The 21,746-nt window shown below is 40.4% G+C and overlaps 1 protein-coding gene across 4 annotated transcripts in view; it reads right to left on the bottom strand.

Annotated features, from left to right (window-relative positions):
* Nucleotides 1–21,746, bottom strand: part of FANCB (FA complementation group B) — a 345,837-nt gene that overhangs the window by 245,157 nt on the left and 78,934 nt on the right. For 2 of the 4 annotated variants that reach the window (XM_023740692.1, XM_023740693.1), the window contains exon 10: nucleotides 11,029–11,159. In XM_023740692.1, coding sequence (XP_023596460.1) covers nucleotides 11,031–11,159 — 129 coding nt within the window. In that variant the 3' untranslated portion in view covers nucleotides 11,029–11,030. Of the gene's footprint in view, nucleotides 1–10,500; nucleotides 11,160–21,746 lie in introns of those variants that run through there. The other 2 variants (XM_023740690.1, XM_023740691.1) reach the window with 2 other exon arrangements.

Raw genomic sequence — 21,746 nt, 5'->3', positions numbered from 1 at the left:
ATGTGTACTACTGTTTCATGAGAAACTATTTGTTCTGTAAGCCTTCACCTGAAGTACAATAAAATACAGTAAAATAAAACAAAAGATTATATAGGAAACTTAGGGGGCAGTGAGTTTATGTCAATAGAGGAGGAACAAATCAGAAAAGGAGGGTGAGAATGGTTGCACAATTTGAAGAATGTAATTAATGCCACTAAATGGTACATGTAGAATTGGTGTATGTTTTCTGTGTATATTTTCAACAGCAATAAAAAGCTCTCCAGGTGATTCTAACAGGTAATCCTCTATCATAGGCTTCCACTATTGTGCCTCTTAAGACTGTAAGCCCTCAGCAAGCAAGTACACCACCCTGTGATTGCACTTTGCCAGCCCTAATGCTACACAGTATCATGCAAGTGGGTGTGACAAAGAATGCAATTTCATCAAAGAAAATTTTAAAACTCAAAATACTTTTCTTAATTCAAAAAAATGAAAACATAAGTCGTCTGTAAATATAGGCATGATGCTCAAAGGAAGCATATTTAATACCCTGCATTTTCTAAATCATATGTACTACAAAGAAAGGATATAAAATCAAATAAAAGCAAGAGATTGCCGGCTAAGTATGAAGTGTAAAGCTTAATAAAATACAAATGTAAGTAAGGAATACTTTGAGCCTATAAAGTATTTGATATTTATCGATAATCCATGACAGAATATAACCAAGTCTGATCTTCCCACCCATTGCTGTCGAGTCGATTCTGACCCATAGCAACCCTATAGGACAGAGTCTGACCTTAGGAGGCATCAAAAATACATAGTGACTAGCTGAAACCTCCTCTTGAATTAAACTTACATAGATGCTCTACCTGTTTAGGGCATCAGGAGATAAATGTTCTGATTTAATAAGTAATTAGATAGAGTAAATAAATTAAATCATTAAATTAAACAATTTCATTTACAACCTGGCTGAAGACATATTTGAAAGTTATGCTACTTGTCATTTTGGCCTGGTTGCATGTATCTCCATCTCTAATTTCCCCACCTCCCCTCTCACATGATGGGGAAAATGCCAGATAATATTTTTGCATGTGAAATCCAATGCAATAAACAACAGTGTTCTCCTGACAAACATAGCTGCTCATTAGTACGGGATTTAAATTCTGTTCGGGCTTTGTTTACTCGCTCAGCAACTAATTGTCAGTCATTTTGATATGCACAGAGAACAACCACAGTGGTGGAAATCACCCAAGCAGAAGCACCACACTGATTAGGCTGACCCCTGTGTGGTTGCTGGAAGGGCTCCCAAGTCACTGGGATCAAACACACCTTGGCTGTTCTAGGCTGAGTTCTTGCTATGTTAATCGGGCAACTGCTCAGCTCTTAGAAGAGTCAGGATCTAGCTGCACTGCGCATTTCTTTCAGCTCTTCTTTAAAATGGAGAAATTCAATTCATCGGCTTGAAACTGATCCAACTGGTCACCCATCACTCCCTCCCACACGCAGTTGTTTCTGGTAATGGAGCCCTGGTGGCACCAAGGTTAAGTGCTCGGCTGCTAACTGAAAGGTTGGTGGTTCGAACTCACCAGCAGCTCTGCAAGAGAAAGACGTGGCAGTCTGCTTCCGTAAAGAATACAGCCTTGGAAACCCTATGGGGCGGTTCTACTCTGTCCTATAGAGTTACTATGAGTCAGAGTCAACTCGATGGCAATGGGTAGGGTCTCTGGGCATGTGGCCCATCTTCAGCTACGTACAGACGTGTACCTGAGTGAATGGGAGGCCAGTTGGCAGCAGAGTTCCTCAAACGATGGGTCATGACCCACTGGTGAGCTGTGAAGTCATCTGAACAACATCATGATAAATGGTGAAGAAACTGAAGTCATCAAGGATTTCATTCTTCTTGGATTAACAATCAACGCCCATGGAAGCAGCAGTCAAGAAATCAAATGACATATTGCATTGGGCAAATCTGCTGCAAAAAACCTCTTTAAAGTGTTAAAAAGCAAAGATGTCACTTTGATGACTAGGGTGCACCTGACCCAAGCCATGGTCTTTTCAATTGCCTTATATGCATGTGAAAGCTGCACAATGAAAAAGGAAGATAGAGGAAAACTGACATATTTGAACTGCGGTGTTGGTGAAGAATATTGAATATACCATGGACTACCAGGAGAATAAACAAATCCATTTTGGAGGAAGTACAGCCAGAATGCTCCTTAGAAGTGAGGATGGAGAGACTTCATCTCACATGCTTTGGACATGTTATCAGGAGAGACCAGTTCCTGGAGAAGGACGTCATGCTTAGTAAAGTAGAAGGTTAGTGAAAACAAGAGAAACTGTCCATGAGATGGGCTGACACGGTGGCTGCAACAATGAGCTCAAACATACCAAAGATGAGGATGGTACGGGACAGGGCAGTGTTTTGTTCTGTTTTACATAAGGTTGCCATGAATCAGAGCCAACTTGATGGCAAATAACAACAATCAGCATTAAAAAAAAAGAATAGGATAGGATAGATTAATTAGAACAGAAAATTTCAGAATGCCTGCCATGTAGTAAAGGTAACTATTATTTCATGAACCTTTTTTTCACTCATTTGTTTTTTCACATATCTGTGTGCATGTATGTAGTGTGTGTGTGTGTGTGTGTGTGTGTAGCAAGTGACACCTGTTACCACCTCCGGGGTGAGGAGTATAATCCCATGGACGATAGTGACCCACTTCATGGTTCGCAGGTGTCACGGTCACCAAGGAAGACATGACTCACACAAGCAATGGATGGAACAATGCTTTACTACATAGAGAAGAGCCAGAGCAATGTCAGCTTTAATAGTGGGCATCAGTCCCCCATGGCCAGCAGGTCTCACTCCATAGCCAATGCAGGGAGATGGTCTGTATGCGCCCCACTTGTGGTGCAGAAGAAGGACCCTGCTCCTTCCCTGTTGGAACAGATACAGCAGTGGGGTTGGCCAGGTGTTATATAACACACATGCTTAGCTAAGAAGCTTCTGGAAATGTTGATGTGCTCAGAGCAAGAAGGGAGGGATATGCTAATAGGCCACCAGCTGCTATGGGATGTGTTTTGGGTCAAGACATCCCCACAAAAGAAGTCAGCCCACACTTACATCCTGTTCAAGAAGCTAGGCTGAGGCACCTGGTCTTAAGTACAAGGTTCAATTGTAGTTCCCAGGGAAAGGCGACAGGCTGTGCTCGGACTGTTCCCTTCCACGATGTGAGTGTGCTTGTGTGTACTAAATCATGACAAAACTGTATATCCTTCTGGGGGTCATGTTAAAAAAGTCTGAAAAACAGATCTAGGGAATGATCATGATTTTGAAATTCCCTTCAGTACGACAATAAGCACCGGCCTCATGTACAGTTAATGCAACCATCCCTCCACTTCTTTTTATTAACACCATGTCCCCAGGCCAACAGCCCTGGTGTCTGTCAGAAAAAAATGAATTCCAAAAACTCCGATCTCCAGGAAACACAAAGAAAAGGGCAAAATCAACAGTAAGAAGACCTCTGTGCCTTAGTCTCCTTTAAGAGCTGAGAGATTTCTTTAAAATCTTGAGACCAGGCTACATGACTTACCTTCCTCCCTTCATTGCTGGGTCCTGGGCTAGGTCCTGGGGATCATGGTTCCTCCTTAAGGTGCTCTCAAACTGATACCAAAGACAGATGTTTCAGATAATATCACTGCAATGCAATGTTGTAAGTGTTTTGGTAAGGGTGAGGTTAAAGAAAACAGGGTAGTTGGTATCAAGAATATGATGTTCTTATAAGATAACTAGGAGTTTGCCAGTCAGACAGGGGAGGCCGGGGGAGGGCACTCCAGACAGAGAGAACAGCATATACAAAGGTACATGAAATGAAAGACAAGGCCATGGAACTCGGCTGTGTTATAAGATAGCATCTTAAGTTGTAATAAAACATTCAGATTTGCAATATAGAAGGGTCATTTCGTAAGGATCATTTTGGGTCAATTGCTGGGAGCAGGGGTGATAAGCTGGAGGCAGAGAAGTTCAATAGGACACTATTACAAAAAAATCAGGTGTGACAAGGTGGGGACCTTAATTAAAGTGGTGGGAAATCAGAGGAGGGATTGGAAACGAGAGATTTTAAAGAAGAGAATCAGGAGAATCTGGAAACTGGTGAAGAAGCAGGAGAAGTCCTGGATAACTCTCATGCTTCTCAATTGGGTGGCTGGGTGAGTGGTGGCACCATCCACCAGGATAGGAATATGGGAGGAGAAGCAGCACCGTGGGGAGAGATGGTAAGTTCAGTTTGGGCCAAACTGAATTAATGCACCTATAGGACATCCAACTAAACTAAGATGTTAGATATTTGGATCTGACACACTCCTTTTTTGTTTTCTAAGCTAAAGTGCAATACAACAACCCAAGAACGTACAGGCCTATAGTCAATAAACTCTTTCCTTTGAAGTCATCAGAAAGTGGTTGATATAATTCAGAAAGAGAAAAGATTCCGTATGCACCAAATAAAAGAAATTCTGAGAAAATGAGGGCACAGATGCTGGTATGTTTAGATCTAGGTACTGCCGAGACTTGAACACATTCTTGTCATTCCCGTATAACAACCAAGCTTCATTTTGAGAACCAAGAGTTTTGCATGGGTGGAGACAAGAGTCAGCCAGGCCATGTCATGGTCCTACTCTCACAGATTTGTCCTGACACCAAACACCAACTGATTTTTATACATAAAAAGGACTTGGCTATGAACGATTCAGGCTCAAGCTCTCCTAAAGGGAGTGATTGTGCTATTCCCAGGGACAAGGTGCACAGATCACTGAGAGATTTCAAGACCCGTCTATTGATTATTCACAGACATGTTCGTTCAGTGCTGGGGCAAAGCTGAGATGCCACTTGGGTTTCACCAACAAACTCAAATTTATTGTCTTAACCTCAGGAATTTCTGTCACCACTCAATATTTTTAAATGATCACCATGTGCTTCTTCACCAGTGAAGAAATTAAATTTTGAAATGTCTTTCTGAGAGAAGTTACTCTTAGAGTATGTGTATGTTAGGGAGGAGAAGAAACTACTGGCGAGACTTTTTTGGGTGAGGGTGGGAGGGGCACTATGTAGACATCAGTGAAATTAAAATAAGGAAAAAATGTGAAGTATCAGAAGTGAAAATTTAGCCTGTCTTTTGGCTTCAAAGACCATGCTTATTTTCCACCCACAGCACACAGAGAAAACAAACATATAATTTTGCTGATGTGGGTTAGATTGCATTCTCTTTCCAAATTCATTGTTGTTGTTGTTGTTAGGTGCCACTGAGTCAATTACAACTCATAATGACCCTATGTACAAGAGAACGAAACACTGCCCAGTCCTGTGCCATCCTCACAACCATTGCAATGTTTGGGCCCATTGTTGCAGCCACACTGTGTCAATCCATCTTGTTGAGGGTCTTCCTCTTTTTCGTTGACCCTCTACTTTATCAAGCTTGATGTCCTTCTCCAGAGACTGGTCCTTCCTGATAACATGTCCAAAATATGTGAGACGAAGTCTCGCCATCCTTGATTCTAAGGAGCATTCTGGCTGTACTTCTTCCAAAACAAATTGCTTCTTCTTCTGGCAGTCCATGGTATATTCAATATTCTTCACCAACATCATAGTTCAAACACATCAATTCTTCTTCGATCTTTGTTATTCATTGTCCAGCTTTCACATGTATACGAGACAATTAAAATACCATGGCACGCCTGACCCAAATTCATTACCCACTTTAATCCTTTAACAGATTGTTAAAGAGCTACCTGTCTCTGTCAATTTTGACATGGGTGCCTTGTAGACTGTGGCACAAACTTCAAATGCTGGGTCATGCTTCTCAGTGCCAGACCATCGAACAGAGCTAAGGAACCAAAGGCGGTGGTTTGGCAAAATGAACTAGACTGATGTTTCCCTAATCTACACCTGCAATCCTGATGTTACCTAAGCTTTAGTCCTGATTCTTTAGTGGCTTTTAGATATGTCCCCTCTATGTCACTCTGTCCCCTCAAACTGTGCATACCTAAATGGTATTTACTGTCTCCTCCTTTTACCCTATTAGCCACCACTACTTCTCCCATTTGTCACTGGGCCCACCATCCTAAATTCTCCTCATCCCTAAAGTGGATGTGTGAGTCTCACTCAAAGTCTGCATGATTCACTCCTAGACTGCAATCTTCACCTCTTGATTTGTGTTCATGCCTTAGCAATGTCATGACCCTCAAGAACATTCAAAGCCAAGTAGGTTAAATCTGTGAGTGGGAAGAGTAATGTCAGCAAGATGGCAGAGTAAGAAGCTCCATGCTCTCATCTCCCATCAAAAAACAAGCAGAAACTGTCACAACTAACTTTGCTGTACTCAAGTAAACAGAGTTTACAGCAACCAAGTGAAGGGTGAATCAAGAAAAAGGCAGTTCCAAAATGGCAGGAAAGCTGTGTGGCTGTTCTGCTTGCCCACCCTCTGCCCAGTTCCTGTGGCCAGCCTGAAGACAACAGCCCATATGCCCATTGTGGGGTTCTGGACCCTGGCTCCAGAGGGAGCAGAGCACACATTACTCTCAAATTATTAAGTTTCTCTATCCTAATTTAGGAGGAGCCTTGGTGGCGCAGTGGTTAAGTGCTCGGCTGCTAACTGAAAGGTTGCCGGTTTGAACCCACCAGCTGCTCCGCAGTAGAACAATGTGGCAGTCTGCTTCAGTAAAGTTGACAGCCTTGGAAACCCTATGGGGCAGTTCAACACTGTCCTGTAGGGTCGTAGGAGTCTGAATCGACTCAATGGCAACAAGGTTCGGTTTTTTTGGAACTTGTCAGGTGGCTACCTCAAGCCTGAAGCAAGGCACTTGTCTCTGTTTTGCATATCTCAAAACCTAAGCAGAGAGGACAAGAAGCAGGCATTGCCTGAACACTGTTAGGTGAATAATTAACTTATAACCACCTGAGACAAGAGTGCAATTGAGACATATAATAGATTGCCTAAGGACTGGGAGGCAAAACCAGCAAGAGAGTTTCTTTGGGAAATTAAGGCGTTCAAAAAGCACCCATGTGTACAGAGCAATGTAGAAAGCCATATCATGTCCTGGGTAAGATGTATGCTCACATTAGACCTGAGAAAACTCTAAGCTTTCACCTCAGGCTGATCTCTCTAGGCTCAGTATAAGGCTGGTTAAGTGTTGAAGGTATGCCCCAACACAGACAAATTTTCAAAGACTGGAAGACTTTTTTTTTTCCTGTTGTTGTTACTGTTTGTTTTTGTCTTTTTTATCCTTAAACTCCTAGTGTTCAAAACAATCTATGTCAATACACTAGCTGAACACAAGCTAAAGGAACAGAGACTTCAGTGACCACACATGTCAAAGAATATAGTCTTTGCAAAGATAGTTTGGAAGGCTCACTAAAAGAACAGATTACAACAGCCTTTGACAATCAAAAAGAAAAGAAAAGCAAATCCTGAGGAAGAGGAAGAATCTCATCTTCAGAGTTACTACATTATAATATTCAAATGTCCCATTTTCTAGAGGGTGTCTCATTGGCACTTCAAACTAATAATATGCATAACTGAATTCATGGTCCCCTGCACTCCCACCCCAAAGGGCATCTCTTTCCACAGTCCCTTATTTTAGAGAATGGCACCATCATTCCCTAAACTGCTCAAGCCACTTTCACCCTGAACCTCTTCCTCTCACTGCCCCAAGCTGTCAAGCCTGATCAATTCCACCTTCTCAATACCACTTGAATCTATTTCTTTCCATCACCCCTGCCACTGCCTCAGCTCAAGCATTTTGTATTTCCTTTTGGACTGAAAGTCTTATAACTGTTCTCTCCAACTCCATTCTGATGGTGGCCCTCTGGCCATGGTCAGAATGATCTTTCTAAAATATAGTTTTGAGCATGACATCTGCTCCTTTACATCTTTGAATGGTTTTCCTCTGCCCACATGATACTTGCCGAGATCCTCCTTTATATGGTTCTCCATTATATATGCCCACAAAGCTGTCTACTCCTGCTTGTCCTTCTGGAATTCCCTGATACTTTATATTGCTTCCTCTTCATTCTACAAATTGGAGAATGGGAATTCCGTGCCTAACAATGTGATCATATTATAGAAAATGCTAATCTGAAAGCACGTGTTGCTAAAGGGTATCTAATCAAAGTAGACGGCCTTTGTTTGACAAATGCACAGTTGAAGTTTATAAAATGAAAAGGTAGGACCAGAGCTGAGTTAAAGATAGGGAAAGTCGAATTGCAGTACGTACTAAAGTAAGGGGAATTATAAGTTTCAAATAAGAGGAGAGAACAGAGTTTAACAAAGAAGGAGTGAGGGCCCTGAGAAAGGAGAGGAGGGGACATGTGAGAAGGCGAAAAAGAGAACCCAGTATCGTGATGAGATGCTGTGGCATGAGAAGAAAGATGTCCACTGGGAAATGCCCAGTGATGAAGATAGCCAAGAGATCTTAAAAACTAGAATATCCATGATTCAGTTTCACATGGGTTGTCTTGACTATTCTGACTTGTGATCCTCTGTTACAACAGCACTTTGTACTGGTGCAGAGCAGTGCTCTGAGCAGGGCTTTGAACCTGTTCATTCTGGTTCAAACTCCTGCTGAGAATTTGCATTTCTAACAAGTTCCCAGGCGATGCTAATGCTCCTGGTTAGGGACCAATTCTGAGAACCACTAGTAGAGAAGTGGTTCTTAAAACTTATTATACATAAGATTCACCTGGGGATCTTGTTAAAATGTAGATTCTGATTCAGTATATCTGGGGTGGAAATACAAATTTTCAGCAGGGGTTCAAATCAGATTGAACCAGTTCGAAGGCCTGAGGCCAAGTCAGAGATGATGTAGAGACAGCGCACCTGGTGTGGAGAGACAACAGCCACCAGGATCCAGGGGATGATGGGGAAACAGGCTGCAGTGTTGACTGACCTGAAGAAAGACAGATATATAGAATTTCCCAGACCTCATGGTCTTAGATTTTCTACCACCTGAGGGATTATGTCTCAAGGCAGTTTACATTAAAGGAAAAGGAACAAACAATCCAGTCCAAAAAAATGGGCAAAGGACTTGAACAGACATTTCACCAAAGAGGATATTCAAATAGCCAATAAGCACATGAAAAGATGCTCCACGTCATTAGCCAGTAAACCCCAAAAACCAAACCCGTTGCCGTCGAGTTGATTCCGACTCCTAGTGACCCTATAAGACAGAGTAGAAGTGTCCCATAGGGTTTCCAAGGAAAAGCTGATGGATTCAAACTGCTGACCTTTTGGTTAGCAGCCAAATGCTTAACCACCAGGGCTCTCATTAGCCAGAAGGGAGATGCAAATCAAAACCACAATGAGATACCATCTCACCCCCATTAGAACGGCAATGATAAAAAAAAAAAGGAAAACAATAGGTCTTGGCCATGTTGTGGAGAAACAGGAGCCCTCAGCCATTGCTGGTGGGAATGTAAAATGGTGCAGCCACTCTGGAAAACAGTTTAGCAATTCCTCAAAAAGTTGAACATAGAACTACCATATGACTCAGCTTTTCCATTCAGAATCAACTTGACAGCAATGGTTTGGTTTGGTTTATGCTACTCTTAGGTATATACCCAAAAGAATTGAAAGCAGTGATACAAACAGGCACATGTACTCCAATGTTCATTGCAGCACTATTCATAATAGCCAAGAGATGGAAACAACCAAAATGTCTATCAACAAATGAATGGATAAACAAAGTGTGGTATATACATACAATGGAATATTACTCAGCCATAAAGAGAAACGAAGTCCTGATACATGCCACAATATGGATAAACCTTGAAAACATTATGCTGAATGAAATTATTTGATCACAAAAGGACAAATCTTGTATGATCTCACATATATGAGATAAGCAAATATATATAAACCAGAAATTATTAGTGGTTATCAGGGATGGGAGGGAGGGGGAAAGGGGAACTTCTGCTTAGGGGGTAGTGAGTTTATGTTAATGTAGTGGAATAATTTGGAAAAAGGATAGCGAGAATGCTTGCACAACTTGAAGAATGTAATCAATGTTACTGAATACAGAAATTGTTGAATTGATGTATGTTTTGTTGTGTATATTTTCACTACAATTAAAAAAAGGTGGGGGGAAAGGAGACTCAACTCCTATTAGGCTGCAACAATTGGGGATTTCCAGGCAGCAAACCCTTGGGTTACAGTTACAGCCCATATAATAAAGTTATAGAATTACTAAGCAATAAATAAATACTTTAACAAATGCAATAACAAACATGTAAAATATAAATTAAAATTAATATACTTATAGAAGGGATTGGTAAAAATCACATTAGACCACAGATATAAAGTAACGTTACAAGAGCACGGATCATAATTTAAAAAGAAAAGACTGGTCTTTATTCTCTGAATCCTTAACTAACAATAAAAGGTATATTGTTTCCAAAGGGTCAGAGAAATAACAACATGGTTTTAATTTCAAAATAGTTAGAGAGAGAGAGAGCACTCGCAAAATGTGTGGAAGAGAAGAGATATTGATTACCATTGTCCTAGAATTTTCACAATTTCTAATCTAGAAATTCAGGAACCTAAATAAAATTCACATCATATCTTGCATAATAGAATTTATACAATAGGCAGGTAAAAGTCATCAAGCTTGGGATGTCACAATTCAGGTTATATTTTAATGCCAACAGAAATGATTTCAGACATAAAGTGTATTTCTAAAGCCTTAAAAAGTATTCCTTCAAACACAGCCCTAATAACTATATGTGAGAACATCAAGTACTTACCGCAGAGTCACTGGAGTTTTATACAGGCTAACATCTCTCTTGGCCTCTAGCTGTGTGAATGAATATGCATGTGGAATATTAATATATCCTGATTCCCAAAAGAAGCACTGCCCCAGAAATTTTGGGGTTCCAGGATTCCAGAGTACGTACGTGTGAATTAACTTTGATGTATTAGTAAGGATAGGTTAAGATATGCTACAGTAATAAACAATCTCAAAATTCTCTGTGATTTAGCACAACAAAAGATTATTTCTTACTCTTACAAAGTCTTCAGCAGATCTGGGAGACTGGGCACGACCACTGTTCTCCATGTGTTAGCACAGCATTCCACACCGCTGAGATTGTATGGTATCTCCGTATCAACACATGATCCCATAGTTGCTGTGTTCTAGGAAGAAAGTTCGGAGAATTGAGAGCTGGCTTTTAAACGCATCCATGACTAACCTAACTTCAATAGGGCATGTGCCCATCTTCCCCAAAAAAGGAGGATTAGAAATCTTTCTGTTCTGTTCTACTTGTCTCTTGGTAAATATTATTAATGTCTACTACAGATACAGGATAGATTTTTAGATTTTACTGGTATTCCTATAGAAAAGGTAAAATTAAAAATGTTTCCAGGTATTTTGAAGCATTAGAAACTTTTTCCTGTTCCTCCCACTTGTTCCATCATTCAGTTTGGTGTGACCAAAAAAAGAAAAAATAAACTTTGTAAACATTATTTATTTTAACCTAGCCCACATCACTAGAGAACGACTAAGAGCTTTATCTACTGTAGATCTTCTCAACCTCCGTTGACACTTTCAGCCAGAAAATTCTTCGCAGTGATGGCTGTCTTGTGCATTGTGGGATGTTTAGCAGCGTCCCTGGCCTCTGTCCACTAGAGGCCAGCAGCAACCCCCCTCAGGTGTGACAACCATAAATACCTCTGGACATTGCCAAATGTCCCTGGGGGCAAAATTGCCCCCGAATGAGAGCTACTTTTCTATTGGCTTCCTTTGGCGATAAAATGCACGTAGGAAGGGTACAGATAGGCCGAAGCAGCCCTGATGGTACAATGGTTAAGCACTCGGCTGCTAACCAAAAGGTCAGCAGTTGGAACCCACCAGCGGCTCCGCGGGAAAAAAGACCTGGCAGTCTGCTTCAGGAAAGATTACAGCCTAGGAAACCCTATGGGGCAGTTCAACTCTGACATACTGAGTTGCTGAGTCAGAATTGACTTGACAGCCCACACAACAACAGAAACAGACCAAAGATGATACACTTTTTCCCAGATCTACCACTTATTTCCTCTGTGACCTTGGGAAAGTTTCTAAATCTCTCTTTACCTTATCTATAAAATCGGAATATTAATGTTACCTGACTCACAAGCTTGAAGCAGGAATTACATGAGACACTAAGTAACCCATCCTTTTGTCTCAGTTTTGAGAAACTACTTCTTTTGTACCCTCAGTTCCTATATATACTTGGAGTCTATTTCTGGACTTTCTGTCCTGTTCTACTTGTCTCTTTGCACATTCCGGTGAAGTTCCTCACCGTGTTAATTAACTATTATTATTATTATTAAGACCTCCAATATCCATAGGTAACTTGTCTGGGAAGGTTGACCACCTGGAAAGGGGCTGAAAACTGAGAAGTGAAGAAAAAAGGCTGAAGAAGTCCGCACTAGAGTTCAGGTGTCTTTCCCATTGTAAAGCCCCCAAGATTATTAAGATGGTTTCTAAATGATTTCTTCCTCAGCCCCTGCCCTGTACCATCTTGTGCCTCGCATACAGGAACAGGCACCCAATAAATGGTTCATGAAGGACTAAATGACCAATTCCAGACATGACTCAAACAAGCTTGTCCTTACTGGGTTTCCCCATACCACCAGAGTTAAAAGTATCGAATCAGGTGGGATGGGGAAAAGGGAGCTATTCGTATAGACAGGACTGGTGACAGCAGTAAGAAGTGACAGGTGACAGTCTGACATTAAAAGAGGAAATTAAAGGGCATCCATTAATTAAAAAATACCAGCCACACACTCTGGAGAGTAAGCAGGCACGCACACTGCAATAACCCCTTAGCTGCACTACATTGTCAGTGCATCATAACTGACGTCCTTAATAATGACTGTGACATTTTAAAAATGCTAATTGCTGTTCAGCATGTTCTATTTTAAAAAATTCAGAGTCGTGTATAAGGCACTTGAGTAAGATTTCCATCACAGACTTCTAAAATATGTGATTTGCAATGTACATTAGAGATTACGTAATCTACCTCCATTTTCTAGGTGAAGAAAAGCAGTCCCAGAAAGGTGAAGTGCACTTGCCCAAGGTCAGCCACCCAGAAAGGCAGAGTTGAATCTAAAACCTTAGTTCCTGAATCCATGACAATTGTGTTGTCCACTACTGTACATCTTCACAAATATAAATATATTATTTTAATGTATTAAAATTGCCAAATTTAGTATTTGGCAATTCAGTAGGGACACATGTCAACTCCTTGGAATTTTTCCTCACTGAGTTACTAATCAACCAGTCTCTACTGAGACTTTGTGTTGCTCAAAAACAAAACAAAACCATTTAGATGTGGTGGGTGTTTCAAAGAAGGGAGAAAGCATGGTGCTTGACTCAAGTGACTTAAATTTCTAGAAGGGAAGGTAAGATTTACATGTAAGAAGTCAGGGCAGAGCAAAGCCGTATAGAATATGGTGATGAGTTAGTGTGTGGAAACTAACTCCAGGTGCTCTAGGAATTGAGAGACAGGGAAACCAACTCATAGTAGGTGGTCAAGGAAGGTTCAGGGGTTGGGTGGGGGCAGGTCACCTGAGTTGGACCCAGAAGGCTATGCACACTTTGGAAAAGGAAACAAGGCTACCCCAGATGTGAAGAACAACATTAGAAAACATGAGGAGGATGTGGAAACCTGGATCACATTTTTTAAACCATTCATTTGAACGGGTTATCTAACAAGTATGAGTTATTTATGAAGATTGAGGGGGGCAGGAAATATTAAAAATCTAGCCAGCCCTAGAAAATCTAAGTTGCAGAGACCAGAGAATAAGGAAGATGGCCCAATTGCTCTTAAACAGCACTATCTGATAGAAATATAATGCAAGCCACATATATAATTTAAAATTTTCTAGTAGTCCCATTAAAAAAGTAAAAAGCAACAGATGAAATGGATTTTAATAATATATTTTATTTATCTCACTATATCCAGAATGTTGGAGCCCTGGTGGCACAGTGGTTAAGAGCTGTAGGTGCTAACCAAAAAGGTCAGCAGTTCAAATTACCAACCAATCCTTGGAAATGTTACTATTTCAATACACAATCAATATAAAAATTTATTAATGAAATGTAAGTCTGAAATCTAATGTGCATTTCACACTTATAGTATATCTCAATTTGGATGTTAAAGTGTCATATCTAAATGATCTGTATTTAGATATAGTAAAATTTACAATTGAAAAAGTGAATTCACATACCCAAGTTGTTCAAACATACCTAAAAGTTTTCCAGCAACTGAATCAAATACTGTACCAAAAAATCATTTTCTTTCAAGGCTCACACCTACATTGACAAAACTGCTTCGGTTTTTAAATTTAAATATCAACTAATAAAAATTCAGTTCCTCAGTCCCACTGACCAAATCTCAAGGATTCAATTCCCTCATGTGGCTAGTGGCTACGCTTTGGGCAGCACAGGTCTAGAAGGTGGGTTCTAGGGGCTTGGTAAAGTAGAGGGTCAGCAAAAAAGAGGAAGGCCCTCAATGAGATGGATTGACACAGTGGCTACAATGATGGGCTCAAGCATAGAAAAGACTGTGAGGATGGCGCAGGACTGGGCAGTGTTTCATTTTGTTATACATAGGGGTTGCTATGAGTCAGAGGTGACTCGACAGAACCTAACAACAACAGGGGTGGCAAGCAGGGTTGCTGAGGTGACCATAAGTCCCCTGGATGGAAGACCTGGAGTGCCTGAAGGGAGACTCTGAATATGAGCTCATATGCAAAATGGAGCCACCCTACATTCTGCACTTGAAGGAGAGTATCAAGACAAAAGCAGATTTCTAGGGAAACTAATCTGTAACAGAACAGAAAAAATGAAACAGAAAAAACAAACTCAGGGAGACCAATGAGCAGTTTATTGTAGTAAATAACATGAAGAAATGATGACTTGAACTGGAGGTGGGAATGAGGAATTGAGGGAAGCAGATGATCTGAGAGGCCACTGGATGGAAGAACTGACAAAAAAACAAATAATAGATGGGACGCAGAAGAAAAGCTCCAGGCTAAAGACCTCAGAGGGACCTTGGCCTTGTTTCTGCTTGTTTGTTTTGTTTTGTTTGTTTAGGCTTTTGTTTTTTAATGTTTGTTCTCCCTCTATTCTTTCTTCCACGTGCATTTTACAGAAATATATATATATATATATATATATATATATATTCCACTGTGGTTGTTAAGAGTTCATGGATTCTTAAGTAACTCTTGAACTCTTAGGAATGTAAACGGTCTATTGTCATGGAGACAGAGAGAAAGAGATGAAAGAAGAGAGAAGCAGAGACAGATACCCGTACAAAAACCAAACCCGTTGCTGTCAAGTCGATTCCGACTCAGAGACAGAAAAACTCTAGACTTACGATGACAGATAAAGCCATTTAAACGCTTCCGTTACATTGGCATAAATGTATGCCAGCCACTTTTTAATGCCTCTAGACCACAGATATAAGGCGTTATTCTGGTTCTAACACATTTAGCATCGAGGTGAGTCCCTTCTGAAATGTGTGAAGCTCAGCAGACCTGAGCTGGAGCCTCATTGTTGTGTAGGTTGAGCATTCTATTAGGTGATGCTTCCTAGATGTGCTTGTTTTCTAAACTTTTGCCTTCTTTTTCTTTATTTCCTTTATTTCTGTGAGATAAAGCTTGCAAGCATAATTATGGCTTTCCTGTGTGATAGTTATGGAGCCCTGAAGGGTTTGTTTTGGCTTTTCTGTGTCATATTTGGAAAACCAGAGGTTCTCCCATGTAACCTAATGGAAAGGTGCCCACAATAAATTACTTATCTAGCTCTTACTGGTATACTGTCATATCACAGACCAGTTGCACCAGTGTCACTCACCTCATTGGTGGCTTCTATTATCAGACCATATTTCTCAAAATTCATATTACCAACCAAAAATTTAAACACACTCAATTAGTAAGCATGCGTTCCAATACTGAAAACACATGCTATCAAAAAATAATGATAATAATAATAATTAAGGAGGAAGGTGGAGTCAACATGGCACCATAGACAGAAGCACCACACCTTGCCTCCACAGCAAAGACCCAAAAAACTAAGTAAAACAGAGTCAAATGCCAATCCTGGAACCCTAAGCGTCAAATGAAGAGATAAAGAACTCAGCCAAGCACTGAATGGAATGAGAAACTGACAGGGAACAGAGAGCGAGCAGAGATATGTGCAGAGGTCCCCATCAGCTAATGCAGTACAGATTCGTCATCTTGGACTCCTGTCGGAGATCGGAAGACAGGATGTACAGGAAAGCAGCTTTCACAGAGCTCCCAGCAGGAGAAAGAGCACCCAGTAACCAGCCACATATGCCATCCCATCCCTCATCCTTCTCCCCTTCACTCGACCTCTGACACTTCATAGCTGGCTGCGGTCACTTGGCCACCCGGGAAGTGCAGGGTTTGTGTCGCCTGGATTTGCCCCATCCACATTGGAGTTTGGTGGACGGGGAGTACGAGAAAACAGCTTCACGGAGCTCCCAGCAGGAGACAGAACAATGAGTAACCAGTGATACATGATTTCCCACTCCTCACTCCTCCCCCTCACCCCTGCTCGGGCTCCTCTGCTTCCTGCTGGCCACAGTCATTTGGCCGGGAGGCACAAACTTCAGCCTTGTGCCGCCTAGATTCACCCCGCCCACACTGGCCAGCTCCTGGAGTGCCATTTGTTTGCTGCTGGTGTTGCTTTTTTCCACCTCTTTTGGTTTCTTCCATGCCTCTCACCACCTCCCCCTCCTTTATCTCAAACACCTGGCTCCTTGTGCCATCATTGCTTCTTCCTGAAAGGCTGTGAAGTACCGCTTGACTGGGGAACTGCTTCCCTGGCCCACATCACCACGCTGGTGGGATCCCCAGGGCCTTTTTGCTGTCGTTGTTTTGTTCTGTTTGTTTTCTTTTTCTTTCCACAGCTTGGGAGCCCCTTCTGGCTGGGCTGTACTGCATGGCTTGGGAGCCACTTCCCTACTCCGCGCAGCTGTGTCAGTGGGATCCCTGGGGACAATTCTTTTTTTCTTTTTCTACTTTTTGTCTTTCTTCATTTCTCAGTTTCTCATCTCTCCATACTTACCTTCTTTTCCTGTCTCCTGAATACCTGGCATTGTGTGACATCTTTACCCCTTCTAGCCAGACTGTATTTCGTGGCCTAGGAGCCACTTCCCCAGTCTTCACAGCCACACCAGTGGGATCCCTGGGGGCTTTTCTTTTCTTCTAATTTTTATTTATATGTATTTTTCCTTTTTCACATTTTCTTCCTTTTTGTTTTTCTCCATTTCTCAATTTCTCATCTCACCACTCCAACAGCAAGCTCTCTTAGCACTCTTTGTTTGTTTGTTTTTGGCTCCTGTTTCTCTGCCCTCTTTCCCATACCCATCTTAGCTCCACATATCAAAATCTCCCCCCTCCTTCCACCCACCTTCACCATGCGCTGAATATCACACCCCCAAGCAGCAGAGGCACAGCTGACCAGAACCTGCCCTGCAGTGATTCCCGGCCTGCTCTCTTGGCCCTAGTACGTGCCACAAACAACCCATCCCAGCCCCTCCCCTTCAGCTGGATCTGCCCTGCTGCACCATAGCTGAGCTACTGACCCTGCCCATTGGAGAAGGAGGTGAAAAGTATCATGCCCACAGACAAGCAAACAACAAAGAATGCACAGCCCGCCTGCTCAGACATAACCAAATAAAATAAAAAAGCAACATGAAACAAACAAATCTAAAATCAATACACGAGGAAAGAACTACGGAATGTCCCAAAGACAGGAGACAATATTAAAACATATTTTAAAAAAAGGAAGAATGGTTCCAGTAGGGGTCCAAAATAAAACACTAGATGACTTACCAGTAGAAGAAAAGGCACTAGAATTACCTGATAGGGAATTCAAATCTCTAATATTCAGAGCTATCCAAGAGTTGAAGCAAAAAGCAGACAAAAATGGGGAAAAAATAGACAAATTCATCGAAAAGGCAGACAAATTCATGGAAAATACAGACAAAAAAAATGAAAGAATTCAGGAAAATACTACAGGAACAAAATGCCAAAATAAATGCACAACTAGAAATCATATAAAAACAACAATTAGAAATCCAAAAGATAAACAACAAGATTTCAGAAACGGACAGTGTCATAGAAGGGATGATGAGCAGGTTTGAAATGATGGAAGACAGGATCAGTGAAACTGAAGACAAAAACTTCGATACAACTGTTTGAGGAAAAATCAGAAAAAAGAACAAAGAAAAATGAAGAAACCCTGAGAATGATGTGGGATACAATCAAAAGCAAAAATATGCAAGTGATTGGAATTCCAGGACAGGGGGAGAAAACGGAAAACACAGAGAGGATCACTGAAGAACTGCTGACAGAAAACTTCCCCGATATCATGAAAGATGAAAAGCTGACCATCCACGAAGCTCAACGCACCCCATATAGGATAGACCCCAAAAGAAAATCACTAAGGCATATTATAATCACACTCACTAGAACAAAGGCAAAGAAAGAATCCTAAGAGCAGCTTGAGAGAAATGAAAAGTCATATACTGGGGAGAAACAATAAGACTAAGCTCCGATTACTTGGAAGAAACCATGCAAGCAAGAAGGTAATGGGATGACATATATAAAATGTTGAAAAAAAAACTGCCAACCAAGAATAATATATCCTACAAAACTTTCGTTCAAATATGATGGTGAAATAAGGACATTTCCAGATACACAGAAATTAAGGGCATATGTAAAAACCAAACCACACTTACAAAAATTATTAAAGGGAGTCCTTCGATCTGAGAACAAACATTAGACCACAGGCTGAATCTAGGATGCAAGATTGTACCAGCCAGACACCAACCTAGGAAATGAACTCTCAAGGACTAGCCAAAACCAAAAGAATTACAACAGGGAACTAGAGAGGTTAATCTGTAAATCACAACAATGTCCGAACAATTAAAGAGGGAATAAACAGTGTAAGTATAGAACTTTCTAATGGAGAGGAAGGCAAGGCGATACCAAGTAATAATAGACTGGTTCAAACCTAGGAAGATAAGGGTAAATTTCAAGGTAACCACAAAGTTAACAAACCTACTCATCAAAATAAAGAAGAAAAACATAAAGTCACAGTAAAAACCAAATCTACAAAAACAAGAGAGGAAAAAAATCCACAAATAAAAGGAATTCAGCACATAGAAAGAGGAACAAAGAGAACGTCAGCATCACAAAAAAAGGACTACAAAATGACACAATAAACTCACATCTATCAATAATTACCCTGACTGTAAATGGCCTAAATGCAGTCATAAATAGACAGAGAGTGACAGAATGGATAAAAAAAAAAAACAGGATCCATCAATATGCTGTCTACAAGAGACATACCTTAGAAACAAAGACATAAATTTATTTAAAATCAAAGGATGGAAAAATATATATCAAGCAAACAGCTACCAAAAAAGAGCAGGAGTGGCAATTCTAATCTCAGATAAAAATAGACTTTAAAACAAAATCCACCATAAAAGACAAAGAAGGACACTATACAATGATTAAGGGGATGATCCATCATGAAGACCTAACCATAATAAACATCTATGCACCCAATGACAGGGCTCCAAAATACATAAAACAAACTCTAATAACACTGAAAAGAGAAATTGACAGTTCCACCATAATAGTAGGAGACTTCAACACATCACTCCTCGGTAAAGGACAGGACATATTAGAAAGAAACTCAACAGAGATACATAAGAACTAAAGGGCACAATCAGCCAACTTGACCTCATAGACATATATAGAACACTCCACCCAACAGCTGCAAAGTACACATTCTTTTCCAATGCACATGGAACGTTCTCCAGAATAGACCACATCTTAGGTCAGAGAGCAATCCTCAACAAGATCCAAAACGTTGAGATGATACAAAGTATCTTCTCTGACCACAACGCCATCCAGGTAGAAATTAACAACAGGAAGAGCAAGGAAAAAAAATCAATTACATGGAAACTGAATAATACCCTGCATACAAACCACTGGGTAATAGAAGAAATCAGAGATGGAATCAAAAAATTCAAATGAGAATCAAATGAGAATGAAAACACATCATACCAAAACCTTTGGGACACAGCAAAGACAGTCCTCAGAGAACAATTTACAGCAATAGATGTACACATCAAAAGAAGAAGAAAGGGACAACATCAAAACATTAGTGACATAACTCGAACAAATAGGAAGATAACAGCAAAAAAAGCCCACACCACCAGCAGAAAGGAAATAATAAAGATTAGAGCAAAAATAAATGAAATAGAGAATAAAAAAACAATAGAAAGAATCAACAAAACCGAAAGTTGGTTCTTTGAAAGAATCAAAAATCGACAAACCACTGGCCAAACTGACAAAATAAAAACAAGAGAGGATGCAAATAACCCAAATAAGAAATGAAATGGGGGACATTACAACAGACCAAACTGAAATAAAATGGATTATAACAAAGTATTATGAAAAACTAAGCAAACCCCTTGCCATAGAGTCGATTCGGACTTATAGCGACCCTATAGAATAGAGTAGAACTCCCCCATAAAGTTTCCAATGAGCGCCTGGTGGATTTGAACTGCCAATCCTTTCGTCAGCAGCCAATGCCTCTTAACCACTATGCCACCAGGGTTTCCTATGAAAAATTATACTCCAACACATTTGGAAACCTAGAAGAAATTGACAAATTTCTAGAAAAACACTACCTACTCAAACTAACACAAAATGATGTTGAAAATCTGAACAGACCCATAATAAGAGAAGGGACTGAAAAGGTAATAAAAAACTTCCAACAAAAATAGCCCAGGGCCAGATGACTTGCTGGAGAATGCTACTAAACATTCAGAGAAGAGCTTACACCAGTACTTACACCAGTACTATTTCAGAACACAGAAAATGAAGCAATACTTCCAAAATCATCCTATGAAACCAGTATAACGCTGATACCAAAACCAGGTAAAGACACCACAAAAAAAGAAAATTACAGACCAATATCTCTCATGAATATAAGTGCAAAAATTCTCAATGAAATTCTAGCCAACAGAATTCAACAGCATATCAAAAAATAATACACCACAACCAAGTAGGATTCATACCAGGTATGCAAGGATAGTTCACCATTAGAAACTCAATCAACGTAATCCAACACATAAATGAAAAGAAAGAAAAGAATCACATGATCATCTCAATTGATGCAGAAATGGCATTCAACAAAGCCCAACACCCATTCCTGATAAAAATTCTCAATAAAATAGGTATAAAAGAGAAATTTCTCAACATAATAAAGGGCATCAATGCAAAACCAATGGCCAACATCATTCTTAATGGAGAGAGGCTGAAAAGATTCCCCTTGAGAACAGGAACAAGACAAGGATGCCTTTTATCTCCACTCCTATTTAACATTGTGCTGGAGGTCCTAGCTAGAGCAATAAGCCAAGAAAAAGAAACAAAGGGCATCCAAATTGGTATTTGCAGATGATATGATACTATATATAGAAAACTCAAAAGACTCCATGAAAAAACCACTAGAACTGATAGAAAGATTCAGCATAGTAGGATACAAGATAAACATACAACTATCCATTGGATTCCTATACACCAATAAAGAGAACGATGAAAAGGAAATCAGGAAAGCAACACCATTTATAATAGCCCTTAAAAAAATTAAATACTTAGGAATAAATCTAACCAGGGATGTAAAAG

Source organism: Trichechus manatus, unplaced genomic scaffold, assembly GCF_000243295.1.
Source record: "Trichechus manatus latirostris isolate Lorelei unplaced genomic scaffold, TriManLat1.0 scaffold00162, whole genome shotgun sequence".
Lineage (NCBI taxonomy): Eukaryota > Metazoa > Chordata > Mammalia > Sirenia > Trichechidae > Trichechus > Trichechus manatus.
This window is presented reverse-complemented; position numbering and strand designations above follow the sequence as displayed.